General features: G+C 42.1%; 1 protein-coding gene across 2 annotated transcripts in view; it reads right to left on the bottom strand.

Moving 5' to 3' along the window:
• ZMPSTE24 (zinc metallopeptidase STE24) overlaps nt 1-16598 on the bottom strand; it is a 42298-nt gene extending 25700 nt beyond the window's left edge. The window contains exons 1-6 of one of the 2 annotated variants that reach the window (XM_037032571.1): nt 16339-16598; nt 14372-14518; nt 5613-5699; nt 3208-3324; nt 2673-2825; nt 1233-1374 (exon numbers count right to left, since the gene is read on the bottom strand). In XM_037032571.1, the coding sequence (XP_036888466.1) occupies nt 1233-1374; nt 2673-2825; nt 3208-3324; nt 5613-5699; nt 14372-14518; nt 16339-16461 (769 nt within the window). In that variant the 5' untranslated portion in view covers nt 16462-16598. Of the gene's footprint in view, nt 1-1232; nt 1375-2672; nt 2826-3207; nt 3325-5612; nt 5700-14371; nt 14519-16290; nt 16314-16338 lie in introns of those variants that run through there. The other variant, XM_037032573.1, reaches the window with a different exon arrangement.
• Nucleotides 16599-16726: the final 128 nt, after the last annotated feature.

Here is a 16726-nt window from a genome sequence, read left to right on the forward strand (position 1 = left end):
GAATATTAAATAAAAGAGCAGTGATATCAGAGGCTAAAGTAATATGAATTAGCTTATCCTCCTAACATTTCCCCACAAAAATGTTCCAACTGTACCTTTAATTTGGCTGTGTAACCTCTGAAGCTAACCAAAGTCTAAGATTTCTATACACTCCTAGTTACTGCTAATTCACTCTTTCCAGTTATGGCTGTCTCTGTTCTCCCTTGGCCCCACAATTACACACGTTTCAGCTTCTCCTCCTTCATCCAATTGGTGGTTTTTTAGTTTAGAGGAGGATGGGCAAACAACGGCTTGCAGGCCCAATTCAATCTGCCATTTATTTTTATGAATAAACTTTTATTAGAACACAGCCATGCTCATGTGTTTATGTACTACCTGTGACTGCTTTTGTACTAGGTGACAGAGTTAAACAGCTGTGACTGGGAACCTGTGGCCTGCAAAGCCTATGCTTTTACTATCAAGGCCTTTACAGAAAATGTTTGTCAAAACCACAGTTTAGAGGAAGCAAAACCGAAACCTAGAGGGATGAAGGGACTCGTCCAGGATTCCACAGCTGGTAAGCAGCAGCAGAAGGATTGGTCTCGTTCACTTACACGGACTTTAGTTTATAGATTCTGAAAGCCATGGTACCACACAGCAGTGTTACTGTACATCTCTGTAAGCTTCCCTGAGACCTTAGTAGTCTTACATAAGCTAATAAGACAGTTTACTTCTATCCAATGGTAGTCCAGTTTTGGTAATCTGCAGGGGTAATCAGAATCCTCCAGAACACTGAAGTTTTGTTGAAGGAGACAGAGCCAATAATAATGATTTTGTTTAGGAGCCCCCAAACTAGTGCTAAATGGAATCTGACTATGCAAGAGTCCAAGTTAATTACTAGGAGCCAGGCAGGTAACAGAAGTACACAAATCAGTCTAATACACATGATATAACAGGGAGCCTATAACAAGGCCAATAAAGGCCTTGGCCCAAAATTAAAAACAGTACTGAAGAGTCAACCAAACACAGCTTCGGACAAGAGCAGGATTTGGTATCAGGCCACCGGTTTGATGACATGTCCCTGAACTATGTCATCTATTCCTATCAATCTTAAAAAGCCAAAATGTAAAATCCTAACCTTTAGATAACAATTTAAAAAACACTGATTTGTTCATTTATTAGAGTTTTAAGAATAAAGTACTCAAACAAAACAAACCAGTCAAATGAAATCTTCTTACCCCCAGTAGCCTTACCTTCAACAACATACACCTTAGTCAAAGGAAAGTCAATACTCTTTGCCATTACTTCAATTTCTTGTTTAAGCTTTCCCTCAGGTAGAGGTGTGAATTTGTCAAATAAAGGGGCAATATAATCAGCATAGATTGTGACAAGCACCTGAAAAGTAAATGTCAGAACAACCTATAAATATGTTCTTAAAGAGAAACTGCTCATTATACAAATTCAATGACATCAAAACAGCTATGTGATCCTAGCCTTGAGAACAGCGACCTTATCTTACTTGCTCTGATATCCCCAGCCCCATATCTTACCAGATATTACGTGTTTGATGAATCAAATCAAAATGAGTAGTCTCTAGGTGGTAATAACCGAAAAGTCAAATGGTCCATTCAAAACTACCCTGGGGATTTCTGACACTTCATAAGCCCACAACAACTTGGAATTCTGCCTTTCAAAGTAACCGTGATAGACCTGAAGTCTTTGCTAAAAAATAATTACTAGAACTTCACTGTGTGCTGTCTGTTATTTGGTTGGTCTGCAAAATTAATACCCTGCAGGTCACAACTGTGCACTTTGGTTGAAACAGCACTTCCTAAGCATTTTGGAAGCATTTCCTCTGCTCTTTTCCTCTCACTTCAGTTTGCCATACAACAGATACTTGTAAGTCAAACCAGTGCCCATTTTCTGATCTTGATCCCACCAGTGGGAAGTGAAACAATGAGCGCCACAGTAGTTCAGGCTAAGATAAACCTCCTCATCAATGGAGTCAAGAGATGATAGGTGGTATTGTCTAGGGGCTGTCAACAGACAATTGTGATTGTGTTGTGAGGCAGTTTAGAATATGGGAAGGAGAAGTGGAAAAGAAAATGTGACGGTGGGCAAATGAAGGGGGAATGAAAAAAAAGGGAGGGTGAAGGAAGAGAGACGAGGAGCAGCGACAGTGGGGGGAGGAATGAAGGTAGGAGGAAGGGGAAAGGGAAAGAGAAGAAGGAGCAGAGGAGGGACAAGGGAGAGAGGGAAAAGGGAGTCAGGAGTTAGGAGGAAGAAGGGCAAAGAGAGCAAGCTAAGTTTCTTCTTGTCCCTCTTCAATCTCTTCTCCTCACAACAGCCGTGATTTTTAGGCAATGGAGTTCAGTCAGGAGTCATTACATTATCAGACCATGTCATCCGTTCTGGTGGCAACCCATCAATGCATAGCCCCAAACCGCCTGACAACTGGATCATTACAAGTAACAACTAGCCTCTAGGATCTGTAATAGTCAACAGAAGGAGAAAAATCTGTCAGAGTCAATTCTATTTTAATAACCAAAAACAGAAACCAAGAGGGGAATTTATGAGCACCTATTTATACTGCATCTGCTTCTTAAGAACTACTTAGGTGCCAATGAAGTCTAAACCATATTTGTCACACCAAGGAACTTTGTAAAAGAAAATGAAATAGAAATTTTACTCACCAGAGAAACAACTAACGTGAACAGCCAGGCATAAATAAAAAAATAGTCACCCCCAATTTTGATAATGTAAAGCAGAAGTGAAGACACAGGCAATAAAATGCACTGAGTTACAATAAATTTTTTGATTGCATCTTTTATGAAGAATCCCAAAGTCTGAAAAAAGAAAACAGCATCACAAGATACTGAGAAACTGCTTTTTAAATGAATATAAAAAGATACATTACTAAAGCAATTTAAAAAATTAAAAGGCAGTGAGATTATATTACATGACGCTAGGCAACCTAAGACAATAAATGTCTTGCATTTTACAATTTAAAATAAACATTTAAGTGTTATTAGCTGAAAAGCACTAGACATTAGTGGTAGAACAGTTTATGGCAAGAACTTAAACTACGCTCTTTACTGTATGCAGTTCTGTTTTTCTCATTTAACTCACGCTCTAAAACAGCAAATTATGTTTCAACTATTACTAGCAGAAGACAAGAGCACAAAAGGTCTTCACATTTAAAAGAGAACATTTGCATTCTCCACCAACCTGCTGATTGAAACCATGTTTTTCTTCTATCACAAAAGTGTTATAAAGACTCCATGGCAAACCAGTCAATGCACTGAAGAGTGTAGCCATCAGCAGAAACACCAAGGACTGAGTGATCTAAACACAAGGAGGAAAAGATTCAGCAGTTTTTATAGTGTAATATTAATTCACTCTTAAAATGAATTACTGGGGAACAAATCTCTGAGTACTTGCTGAGTACTTACTAGATCTCAAGCAATACGCTTGTTTCTTTGGGTAATACAAGGTCTGAAACATCATCTATACCCTCAACGTTTACTTGCTAGAGAAGGAGGTACTAAATTAAGTCCTCTTTTATCACACAGGAACTGTATAAAAGTTACCTTAAGTCATACAGACAGTTATGATTTGAAGATTTGAAAATCCATCTATCGTCTTGCTCATCTATCGTCTTCTGAAACGTCCCCCATTCTCCCTGGTTTATCAGCATATCTTAATAATTAATATAAAAATGATTAAGTGATCATTAAAATTTTGGCAATCTCCTACTGTCCGTTCTAAATACGTAAGGATATGGAAAAATTAACACTCATTTAGCAAGAATCAGTGTTTATTTCTTTAAGCGGCTTGGACAATGCTCGCCTTCTCAAAGTTTACATCAGTTTTGAACATTTCACCCTCTGAGCTTTCAATGTCATAAAACGTCTCTGAGGTCCTCAAACGTGAGAGTTTCTGGCAGTACGCCACCTCCGGGGCACCTTCATCCTTTCGTCAAAACTGCCCTCCTCATTCACACCCATGTCACCTTCACTGGCTTCCTCTGGCAGCACGTCTAACCTCTCTCGGGGCAGCAGGGGCAGCCTTCCCAGGGGCAGCTACTTCATCTATACCTTCACCAACGCTGGAATTGAATTTTACTTCAGTGTAACCATTTTTCATTTCTTAGTTAACCTTTCATCTTTGTTAGCCAATTTACCCTTTCATTTACCCATTTTTTAAATGAAATGTCATGTGGATATATAGCTGGGAGACCAGGAAGCCACAGAACACACACACTGCATAATTGACTAACAGGTTGATGACTAGCTGACATACTTTGAAAAAAGCGAGGTGATTGGTCACTGATGATTCTGAGCATCTGTTATTTGCAAGTGATCTGTGGACCAAAGAGCTAGCAGGGGAGTTTGTACTTTATGCAATTACTCACATAATATACTACGGTGATTGAAATACGAACCACGTGGCTAAGGGACTGATGTTATTTAACTAACATTTGTGTACACCAGCACTGAGCAAGAAAGTACAGCCAACACTATGTGGACAGTAAAGCAAACAAAGACTTATCTATACAGACAGGAATAAATCTCTAATCATTGTTAAATGCAAAAATATCATCTCAGAACACTATATAAAGTATGTCTCATTCAGGGAAGAAATATTTTTAATGCACATATGTATATAAATTATGTTCATTCATTCAACAAATATTTACGGAGTACCTACTCCGGGACTGGCACTGTCCTAGCACTAGTGACAAAGCAGTGAAGGACATGTATATAAAAGGTGTCTGTCCCTTGGAGCTTAAAATTCCTGTCAGGGAGACAAAAAGAAAACAAACAAGACAGCTGCAGACAGTGGTAAGTGCCTTTATGAAGAAAACAAAATGAGACATGCCTCACCAAAGAGCATCGGTGACTTCTAGTCAGGGAAAGCCTCTCTGACAAAGGGACGTGTAGGGTGAGAACAGAAAAGGGAGACAGTTGACATTGCATAAAACCACCTTAAATCCTTTTTGAAACACTACAGAGATTATGTAAGTAAACCGAAATACCACATGTAACAGGTCAGGAGAAGGAGTCTGTGAAGACAGAGAGATGTCACAGGAAAAGGGGTCATAGAAGAATTCGGCCACTTTAGAAAAACGCAAACAGAAAAGGGACATCAGATGAGCTGAATTAAAGCACAAGGTACCTATATATGCAAAAGAGATCCAGCATTTCAAAAAGAAATCAGGAAGGGGGAAAAGACTTGACAATATCTGAGGAAAAGTCAGGAAGCAATGTCCCAACACCCATTATGGGTGGGAAGTCTCAGGTTCAAGGCTTTGCCTTAAACTCAAGTTCCTGGAAGGGCAGGTGGCCAGGCCACGCAGCTCAATGGAGACTGCAGGAGATACACACTCCGTCTTTGTGTGAAGCATCTGCTCAGTTGTGTGGCACAGAGAACCTGCTTAGTGTGGGCTCAACAACACGCATGCTTCCCCACCGTTGCATAGAGTTGTTCAGAGAAGCAGCTGCCTCACAAGAGACCACCGTGCCCGGTTCCCTCGTGTCTGGGAGGGAGATAACTGGCCCACAAACGAAATGGGCGCACAAAGGTCAGCTATCACTTTAGAGGCAAGGAAGTTAAGAAGAGGGTGTACATACCTCGTACTCTGGTCCAAAGCCAGCACTGCCACAGAACCGTCCAGAAAGTCTCCAGAGATAAGGGATTCCTCCAAAGAGAAGAATAAGCTATAAAACAAAGCATACTTTGCTCACATTTGAGCAGTACCAGAAACTATCATGTTATAAACAAAAAAGGACCCATCTCACTGAGGGTAAAATATGCATTTCAATGAATACAAACCAATTGAGATACTAAATTTAGACTGTTAAAAGGTTTTTGCCTGTACATTTTATATGGATGAACTGCACAATATATAAATTATATCTCTCTATAGAGCTATTTTAAAACAGCTTTTGCCAAAAGATGGCAACAAGGGATTAAAAAAAAATCGGCAAGCTGCCTTCTATAAGGATTTGGCTGCAATGGCTCAAATTTTCCACTCCACCAAGAGACAGGGCCCAGGCCCCCTGTCCGATCACGCCTGCTGAAGACTCTGCAGCCTGAGTGCAGACAGACTCCCCCTGACACCGCCGGACCACAGCCAGGAAACAAGCTTAGAAAGGCCAAAAAACTTGTCCAAACTCCCACAGTTCATGAGTGACAGAAATGGAATCCGAACCAAGCTTTATGCCTCCATAACCGGCTTCTCCTTAACAGGAAATAACCTTTCAGCCAGGACAAAGTACTGGTGTGAGTGAGGGTTGTGGCCACGTAACGAACTGGGGCAGAACGGGCCGTCTGCGCCTTCTTCAGGTCCAGAGAAGGTGACTCCTGAGGCAGGAGTCAGGCTGTCAGAGAAGCGGGCCCCCTTCTCAGCGCACCCTTTGTCTTGGACAGATACAGTGAGGAAAGGCATTTGCCAAATCACCTGGACATTCAAATGAAGCAGCAGCTCTTAAAATTTGAGAATCCACGTTGAGGAAACATGATATCTCACAACAGATACTAAGTTTGTGGGACTCATTTTGTTAAGAGGAATCATTTATTGTTCCTCTCCATGGAGCCTCAGGAACACAGTGACCTCACTCCTTGGGCAAACGCCCACTCTCCCACCAGTGCAGACACTGCGGCGTCTCGTGCTCTGAGGGTCTGGGGCACCATAATGTAGCTCATGGGTAACCCCCCCCCAATCTACTCTGCACTTTTATATATGAATCCGTAAATAATACAGTAGTTCGTCTATACATGCTTTTTAAGAATGTGTATAAATGATTTGATATGGTACAACTTGCTTTTTACACTCTACATTTTTTAGATTTATCNATTCAAATGAAGCAGCAGCTCTTAAAATTTGAGAATCCATGTTGAGGAAACATTTATTGTTCCTCTCCATGGAGCCTCAGGAACACAGTGACCTCACTCCTTGGGCAGACGCCCACTCTCCCACCAGTGCAGACACGGCGGCGTCTCGTGCTCTGAGGGTCTGGGGCACCATAATGTAGCTCATGGGTAATCGCCCCAATCTACTCTGCACTTTTATATATGAATCTGTAAATAATACAGTAGTTCGTCTATACATGCTTTTTAAGAATGTGTATAAATGATTTGATATGGTACAACTTGCTTTTTACACTCTACATTTTTTAGATTTATCCTTGGTGCATTTTAACTTTATTCAGTGTTATCAGCTTGTTCTCTAAAGTATTTATACCAAATTACACTCCCATCAGCTGTATCTGAATGTTCCTGTTTCTCCACAACCTCACTCACACTTGGTGCTGTTCATCTTTTCAGCTGTCTTTTTTGTTGTTTGTGTTTTAAATATATTTTATTGATTATGCCATTACACTTGTCCCAATTCCCCCCTTCATTCCCCTCCACCCTGCACACCCCCTCCCACACCATTCCCCCCCTTTTATGTCCATGTGTCACAAGTTCTTTAGATTCTATATTTCCCCTACTATTCTTGCCCTCCCTCCTGTCTATTTTCTACCTACTGTCTATGCTACTTATTCTCTAGTACCTTCTCCCCCCTTCTCCTCCTCCCACTCCCCTGTTGCTAACCCTCCATGTGATCTCCATTTCTATGGTTTCGCTCCTAATCTAGCTGTCCCCTTAGTTTGCTTTTGTTTTAGGTGTGGTTGTTAATAATTGTGTTTGCTGTACTTTCACTCTTAATATTTTTTAGCTTCTTTTTCTTAGATAAGTCCCTTTAACATTTCATATAAGGGTTTGCTGATGATGAACTCCTTTAACTTGACCTTATCTGAGAAGCACTTTATCTGCCCTTCCATTCTAAATAAAAGCTTTGCTGGATAGAGCAATCTTGGATGTAGGTCCTTGCCTTTCATGACTTGGAATACTTCTTTCCAGCTCCTTCTTGCCTGTAAGGTCTCTTTGGAGAAATCCGCTGATAGTCTGATGCGAACTCCTTTGTAGGTGACTGTCCCCTTATCTCTTGCTGCTTCTAGGATTCTCTCCTTCATTTTAATCTTGGCTAATGTGATTATGATGTGCCTTGGTGTGTTCCTTCTTGGGTCCAACTTCTTTGGCACTCTTTGAGCTTCCTGGACTTCCTGGAAGTCTATTTCCTTTGCCAGATTGGGAAAGTTCTCCTTTATTATTTGTTCAAATAAGTTTTCTACTCGTGGCTGTTCTTCTTCCCCTTCTGGTACCCCTATAATCCGGATGTTGGAACTTTTAAAGATGTCCTGGAGGTTCCTAAGCCTCTCCTCATTTTTAAAAAAATTCTTGTTTCTTCATTCTTTTCTGTTTGGTCATTTCTTTCTTCCTTGTGGTCCACTCCCTTGATTTGAGTCCCAGTTTCCTTTCCATTACTATTGGTTTCCTGTGCATTTCCCTTCCTTTCACTTAGTTTAGCCTTCCTTTGTTCCTTTAATTTGTGACTAAAATCAAACAATTCTGTGAGCATCCTGATCACCAGTATTTTGAACTGTGCATCTGATAGGTTGGCTATCTCTTGGTCACTTAGAATTATTGGCTCTGGGGCTTTGAGCTGTTCTTGAGTCATAATGTTTTGATCTGTTTGCACCTGTTACGTATGTGGGGCGGAGCCCCAAGTGTTCACCAGGATGGGGCCACTCAGGTCACTGGGTTGTGATGCTGAATGTGGGGACAGGGTCAGAGAGGGGCAATGGCGTTTGTTCCTCTCTCTCTCTCGGGTTTCTGTCCCCCCTGCCGCTTCCCACAAGCAAATTGGGCTTTTCTGGTGCTGGTTCCTGGGTGTGTGGGCTTGTGTACCCTCCAGGACCCTGTGAGTCTCTCCAGCAAACTCTCCCGGCACCTCGACCCCAAAAGTCTTTCCAGTCAGTGCTTTCAGGCTCTAATTCCCGTCATTGGAGCCCTAGCCTGAGAGGTCTGTCTCACTGTTCACTCCTTCACTTGGTTTATCTGCGCACGAATGTGTGACCATGGTCAGCCAGCCGCCTTGTGCCCTCACTGGGTCCGTCCATTGCCACCCCACGCCTGAGATCCACCAACTGCTGCTTGCACTCCTGGGTCGGTTCCCCGATCTTTCCTGCCTGATCCCGCTCCACTGCGGGCTCCGCCCCTCTTACCAGTCTGGCTGAATGGTTCGTTGTTGTCGGACTCCCATACAGTTCAATTTTCTGTGTTTTGGCTGCGTTTTTGTTACTAAAAGTTTGTTGTCTTTAAACTTGGTTGTGGGGGGAGGCACAGTGTTTCCACCTACACCTCCATCTTGGCCAGAAGTGTCTCTCTTTTTAGCTCTTTACCAGTAAGCTGGGTTGGCTTAACAGCATGGCTCTCAACTAAGGTCTCTCGAAAGCAGCATCAGCATCACCCAGGAGTGTGTTAGAAATGCAAGTTCTTCACCCCATAACCACTGAATCAGAAACTAGAAATGACCCTAGCAATCTCCAGAAAAATCTGATATATACCAAAATTTGAAAATCACTGTTTTAATAAAATGCTTTCAAAGGCTTCCTTAGCTCTAGGTCCAACTATTTCCACGTTACTACAATTAACTCAATTATGGGCGTATACCGTTTTCCCAAAAGACACATTCTGGCATCAGTGCATGGTATATGCTCTACTTGTTGCACTAATCAACTTGGGATGGCATCTGTTTCAGCCTCTTCTCAATACTAATAATATAGGATTAAGGGTTTATAATGCCTTTAGTGAAGAAATATTAAAATTCCAGCTTTTAAGTATGTATCAAGGGCAGCTTCATATAAACTACGAAAGCATCTACGAATGCATTTGGATACAGCTGTTGTGACCTGTGTAGTACGCTCTGGGGGATGAAAACCAGAGCACAGTGAACAGTAAACTTCCTCTATACTGACCATCTCACTGAGCATGCTCCTGGGGATGTCCTACAAAAAGAACTGATGATCGCAGCAAAAATAAGTCCAGTGCTTTTATATACATTATGTCACTGAAGTCTTGAAAAGCAGGCAGGGCAAGAGCATAGTCATCTCTATTTTATAGATGAGGCAACTGAAACTCAGAAATGTTAATTTGCCTAAAGAGACCATACTGCTCTCTTTAGGCAATATGGTAATTGGTGTATTAAGCACAGTAGTAGGTGTTCATTTACATTATGTTACTTAGTCATTGCCATAACCATATGAGATCTGGTTTAATATCTACATACTTTTCATCATAAAGAGGAGAAAAGTGAGGCTCAAAGATGCTAAACTACTCACCCAGAACCATACAGAAATGAAAGGAGAAACAATTTGGACTCTTCTGCTCTGCCCCACTCTCCTCCCCAGCCATTCCATTTCCTGAGAGGACATCTATGGGACGTCAGAGAAGTCGGTCTCAGAGAGGCCACCTCTCTGGGTGCTGTCACATCTTTGTGAACAGTGGCACCTGTGGTCACACACTCTGCTTATGTTCCCCCAGGTAGAAAGGACCAAGACAAAAAATAAAAAGTCTACGTTAATCTTTGTACTTGTTTTTCGTGACCAAAGCGTATAAGCCTATTGATTTTAATCAACTCGACACAGGCATCAGTGAACTTGTTTCAAACAGAAAGGACTTCAAAGTGACACAAAGCACTTCCTCATCTGTTGGTCAATGCAGCTACTAATTCCCCAAGGGTAAGTTTAGTACATTCATGCTGCAGGCCCTAGAGTTTCAAGACTGGTTTCTTCAATGTAATTTTAAAGATTCAGAAAAGTGGAGTCTGGAACCCGGTTCTCCCCTTTACTAGAGTCACCTGGTCTTTAATAAATGGACCAGCCATTTAATTTCTCTGAGCTTCACTTTCTTACTCATAAAAAGGGAATGATAATGCCTATACTTTCTACCTCAGAGCACTGTTGTGAACATCAAACAATACAACAGCAACAGTGTATGAAGTGAAAATCGCTACTCGCACAACCGCTGTAATGGTGACCGCTGCTGTGCCCAGGTTCGCCCATCAGTGCTGCTTCTAGTCGGAGCCACAGCAGATCGCGAAGCTCCTGCTCCACGCACACACTCCCCCAGTCCGTCCTCCCCTAGGACAGGCGGAGCCACTCCCAGGGCCGCCGTAACAACCACGCTGCTGCCCATCTCTCCTGGAACTGTCTTACTAACAACAAGGAGACTGAAGACACTTTTCCTGTCTTTTTATAGTGGCCATGTGGGCGTAAGTCAAAGAACTTCAAAGAGTCAAACATCAGCAAGGGAAGGTGACAGTGTCTAAATTTCCCATCTCTACTTCCATCCCTCTCTGAGGGCGGATTTCCTACTCAGGTACTGTCCCTAACAGAAGAAATACTTCAGATAAATTAACCAAATCAAATACAATCCTCAATAATGCTGGCTTTTCTGGAGTGGTTGGAAGGCATCAAGTTTTGTTTTGTTTTGTTCTTTTTTTTAAAAAATATTTTATTTATTTATCTTTTAGAGGGGAAGGGGAGGAGACAGGAAGAGAAACATCAATGTATGGTTGCTTCTCGTACGTCCCTTGCTGGCAACTGGCCCCTGCCGGGAACTGGCCTGCAACCCAGGCATGTGCCCTGACTGGGAATCGAACCGCGATCATCTAGTTCGCAGGCCCGCGCTCAATCCACTGAGCTACACCAGCCAGGGCTTGTTTTGTTCTTAAAGCTATGTCTTATTGGCTTTAGAAGGAGAGAAGAAGGAAGAGAAAAAAATATCCTATGTTTTATTGGCTTTAGAGGGAGAGAAGAAGGGAGAGAGAGAGAAAAAAATTGATGTAAGAGAGAAACACTAATTGGTTGCCTCCAGCACATTGTCCCACTGGGAACTGAACCCGCAACCTACGCATGTGCCCTGACTGGGAATCAAACTTACAACTTTTGGTGTACAGGACAATGCTCCCACCAACTGGGCTACTTGGCCAGGGTGGAAGGCACCAAGTTTGAACACTAATCTTCAGTATCTCAGTAACTAAACTTGGCTTAGACTAGTAAAAATATAACTTAAAAAGTCAATACTGAAAAGACTAATAACTAGTATTCACTGTCGATCCCAAAAGCCACTGCAATTTTATTTTTCAGATCATTTATTAATTCCAAGACATAACTGTTCCAGAAGTTTTGCCATTTTCCATCATATTGAGGAAATGGGAGGGGTTTCTAATAACCTGGTTCTAGCTGCATTAGTCTTACTAATCCACGTCTGTCAAAGCAGATTTTGTGACTGGATAAATAATTCTGTCATCATTTACCAGAGCTACCAACAGTCAGTTTCTTCTCTTTAACTGACAGCTGATCTCGCCAATTTAAATGCAGGAATCTTCCCCTTAGTGGTACTGGGGCCCTAAAAGAGCCCTGGAGGAACAGATAATAAGCATGATCCTTTTTTTTTTTGTAAATATAATTTTTATTTAATTCTTGTTCAAGTACAGGTTTCTGTCTTATATTCCCAACCCTGCCCGCCCCCCAATAAGCATGATCCTAATGATGGAACTAGTAATAGCCAATGCTTATGGCGCATCTTACAAATATTAACTCATTTAATCCTTTCAACACTACTCTGAATGAGGAACTAATATTACCATGCAGTTTCAGCAGATGAGAAAACTGAGCTAGAAAAACAGTGAGTGACTTGCTTGCAGTCACATAGTCGGTATGGTAGAGCTAAGATTCAAAGCCAAGCCAGAGTCTGCTCTCAACTTCTACACCGTGCACTTTCAATTGCTCCCAGGGCTGGAAAACCAAGAAATGGGTTTTGGGGTAGAAAAAATCTTACTGACTTTATAAGCACAGATATATATACATATGGCACTGAAACAGAAATACAGGGTATCTGTGGTATTAAAATTTCACAGATGGACAATTAGGAAAAAGAATGTCTAAAAAGGTACCCGGTTAGGGGCAGGGAGGAGCGTGAAAAACAGAGAAGCAGTGCTCCAGCCTACACTACACAGCCTCTCTTTCAGCACAGAGGTTAAGACTGGCCCTGTTTTGCTAAGTTAAAATGATCTGTCACTCACTGTTTCATTCAATAAATATGAATTATGTGCTTATTATAAGCCAGGCACTAAGTATAAGATGCTGAGCAAACTTTAAAGAACCCTCTCTTTAAGGAACAACCAGCCTGTCCACTAAACAGGTACATTCCATACAACCTGGTAAGTACTCTGACAGGAGTACTAACAGGAGGCTACTTTCCGCAGACGTGAGGGACAGGGCAAGTTCCCAGTGGCTCCTTAGAAGAGATCTGTCTCAGCTGGACCCTAATGGAACAGCAGGGATTAATCAGCCTCCAGCGAGTGAGCGGCACTGCAGAGGGAGAGAAAGGGCACCCCTGACAGAGAAAAACGCATGTAAAAAGACTCAGAGTCATAGGAAACCAACTTGGGTATGAGCACGATAAAGAAGGGGAAAGAAGCCCTGGCTGGTGTAGCCTAGGGGATTGAGTGCAGGCCTGTGAACTAAAGGATCGCGGTTCGATTCCCAGTCAGGGAACATGCCTGTCAGGCCAGTCAGGCCAGTTCCCAGCAGGGGACACATGAAAAGCAACCATACATTGATATTTCTCTCCCTCTCTCCTTGCCTTCCCCTCTAAAGATAAATAAATAAAATATTTTTTAAAAAAGAAGGGGAAAGAATTTGGGGGAAGAAATGAAAAGGTGAGGCTCAAGTAAGCAAAAATCACCTCATAAACCATACAAAGACATTTGGACTGTACCCCACAGGAGAGAAACATGACCAACACGGCTCTTCGGAGTTCGCGTGGTTGCAACGAAGGCAGGTTGTAGAGTTAGGGTGGAGGCATGAAGACAGGTCGGGGCTGCTATAGGAATAACCTACAACATAAGGTTCTTCACAAGTAGCCTCGGTGACAGTTGCCATATTTTATAATTTTTTCCCCAGAAAGTTAAAAATTTTTTATTGAATTTATTGGAGTGACATTGGTTAATAAAACTCTATAGGTTTTAGGGGTACAATTCTATAATGCGTCCTCTGCATGGTGTATTGTGTGTTCACCACCCCAAGTCGCGTCTCCTTCCATCACCATTCACCCCCACTTTGCCCTTTTCCACCCCCTCCCTTTCCCTCTGGTTGTCGGTGTCTATGAGGTGATTTCTCTTCTTAATTTCTTCATCCCTTTCACCTATCCCAACATCCCTCCCCTCTGATACCTGTCAGTCTGTTTTGAGTTTGTTCCTGTTTTGTTTGTTAGTTTATTTTGTTCACTAGATTCCATGTTAGCGAAATCATAACTAAACAGTTATGTGTCTGAGTCTTTTGCTCATACCTATTCTATTAACAACAAAGGCCAGGAAAGCATTCTGGGATTTGTAGATGCGAGATCCTCTTTTGTACCACAAGAATACAAAAAGGAAAACAAACATACAAAGTATTAAACTATTGGACAGATTGTCTCTTCAAGACAAATTACTCACAGTGCCTTCAATCTCTGAGTAGAGTCCTGACCAGAAGCTGAAGGTACTTTTATCCAGCTGATAGAGTCGAGACTTCTCAAACGTTTCTGAATCCATGATCTGTCCCAACTCATGTGGTACATGAGTCGTTGTTTTATATATTCGTCTCTGAAAGATTTTGAAAACCTTTTAATGAAATAGTCAAACCAACTCATTATTTATTATAATAGTCGCTTAGGGTCAAACACTGGATGGCTTATAGCATTAACTTGCCTCTTAAGCCTGTTGAATTCACTTTATTTCTACACAAAGGCTGCATCTGATCGAGCACATTGTCCATCAAAACAACTGATGAGGAAAGTGAAAAAACAGAGAATGTGAGGCTAGCTGACTAGGTAAGATTAAAATCAGGGCCGTCATCACATTTCAGTTTGCATATGTAAACCAAAATTGTAACATCGGAAAGGGCACCACTCATTTCAGGTGTAACATACATTCTATAATGTAGAAAACATGGATGAAATTCATGGATGAAAGAAGGAAGCAAATATGCTAACCATGAGTATTAACAAATATTGTGGCTAGTGATTACATTTGGTTCTAGAAGCCAAACTAAGAGATATTTGAGGAATAACAGATAGAAACATATTAGGTCTTCAAGAAAGACAAGCTTTTTCATTGTATAAAATTTGGAAAGGCAATTTCAGCCCATGGGACATAATACAGGGAACAGGCACTGAAAAAGGGAACAGCATCTTCTAAAATGGTCTTGCGACAAATGGCTTCTCTATTGGTGTGCATCTTACCAAACCCTCACTAAGAGGCATTACATTAAAGCATAACGAGTAAAGGTACTATAGAAAAGTAGTTACTGTAACTAGATTTATTATTCAAGTAAGACAGTGAAATGTTCAATACTTCGCCTGTGTGTTTACTTTATGCAATGTATCTTCTCCAGGCTTACAAGATTCTGTACTAATGAAGCTACCCAAAGAGCTATTGGGTCAGAGAACATTAGGTGACAGAAACTAATGCTTTTTTCATCTCAACACCTCTTTGAATATTCTGGACAGAAAAAGAGATCAAGATCCCAAATATTGACAGACATAGAAAAATTATAAATTGATATTTAAAGATTCACATGGAATGTAAAATGAGAAGAAATTTTCAGAGGAAAAAGATGGTAGTGCTCAAGAAAAAGTGTTGCAGTGGTTAAAAAGAGAAAGGTTTTTCTAACCATCATAGCTGACATAATTCAGCAACAGAGAATGTTAAGCAAACCGGCAGTGAGAGATGGCAATAAAGCAGTCAATTAAACTGAAAGTCTATCTCATTTAAAAGCTCAGCTCTCTAATCCATCCAGCTGTGAATTATGCTCATTTCCAGGAAATTCTGAGTAACTTTCCCTTTCTACTTTACTGTTTTAATTGTTTAAACAAAAATAAGAAGACGCATTTGAGGAAAACAAGAAAATATTGTCTGGGCAATAAAACAACATACTCCTTTTTTTAAGGGAAAAGAGTTCAGGTTCTTGGAAGGTTTATGAAATCTTTATTTTCAGAAAATGGTTTCCAGATTCTATGGCTGAACATGATTATACAAACGTCTTGAGGAAGCTGATTGTAAAATGTATCACCCTTTGAAGGTTTATGGGTCGCTGCCAAAGATAAAAAAGAGAAGTCTGGGGATCTTAAGGAAGCTGTGGGGCAGGCATAAAAGCTAAAGGTTGACGAGGCGGCAGCCCTGCTTTCCCTTTTGCCAGGCCCTAATCCGCCTGAGTCCCACGATCACGTTGCGGAAAACGTCCCTGGAGCATCAGGTCCTCTCCAGGCCAATCCCACCATCGGACCAAGTTTGGAAGCTCAGTAGGGACCCACAGGTCGAGACTGGGTACTAGGGGCAGCAGCATTCAGGGACTTGGGGTCGAGACTGGGACTGACCTAGAGCAGGCGGCGTGTCGGGGTAAGATAGGCCCTGTCTAGGCTCACCTGACGCTGTGCTAGGAAGGTCTCCCAGAGATACACGGTCCAGGAGAAGAGGAGCACCGCCCCAAAGATACGCTTCTCGGCTGGGATCTCCCACATCGGGTCCAGGGATGCCCACATGCCCATGGCTATCTGGTTCCGCCTGCTCCTTTAAGCGTGCACCGGTACCACACCAACACAGTCCCCTCAAAGCGTCGCGGCAGTGTCACAGTTATATCCGTCCCTCCTGAGAACCCCTGCACGGACACCCGCCCCATCCCACCCCCTACGCGCAGCGGGCAGTGTTACACAAACACTCTTCCCCATGCCACCGCCCCTTAGGTGCCTCCCAGTGTCTGCCGGAAGAGGACTGTTCCCGCCTTCCTCACTTCCGGCCGGAGGAGGACCAGAG

Source organism: Sturnira hondurensis, unplaced genomic scaffold, assembly GCF_014824575.4.
Source record: "Sturnira hondurensis isolate 20B ecotype Veracruz unplaced genomic scaffold, ASM1482457v3 Scaffold0021490, whole genome shotgun sequence".
NCBI classification, from domain to species: Eukaryota; Metazoa; Chordata; class Mammalia; order Chiroptera; family Phyllostomidae; genus Sturnira; species Sturnira hondurensis.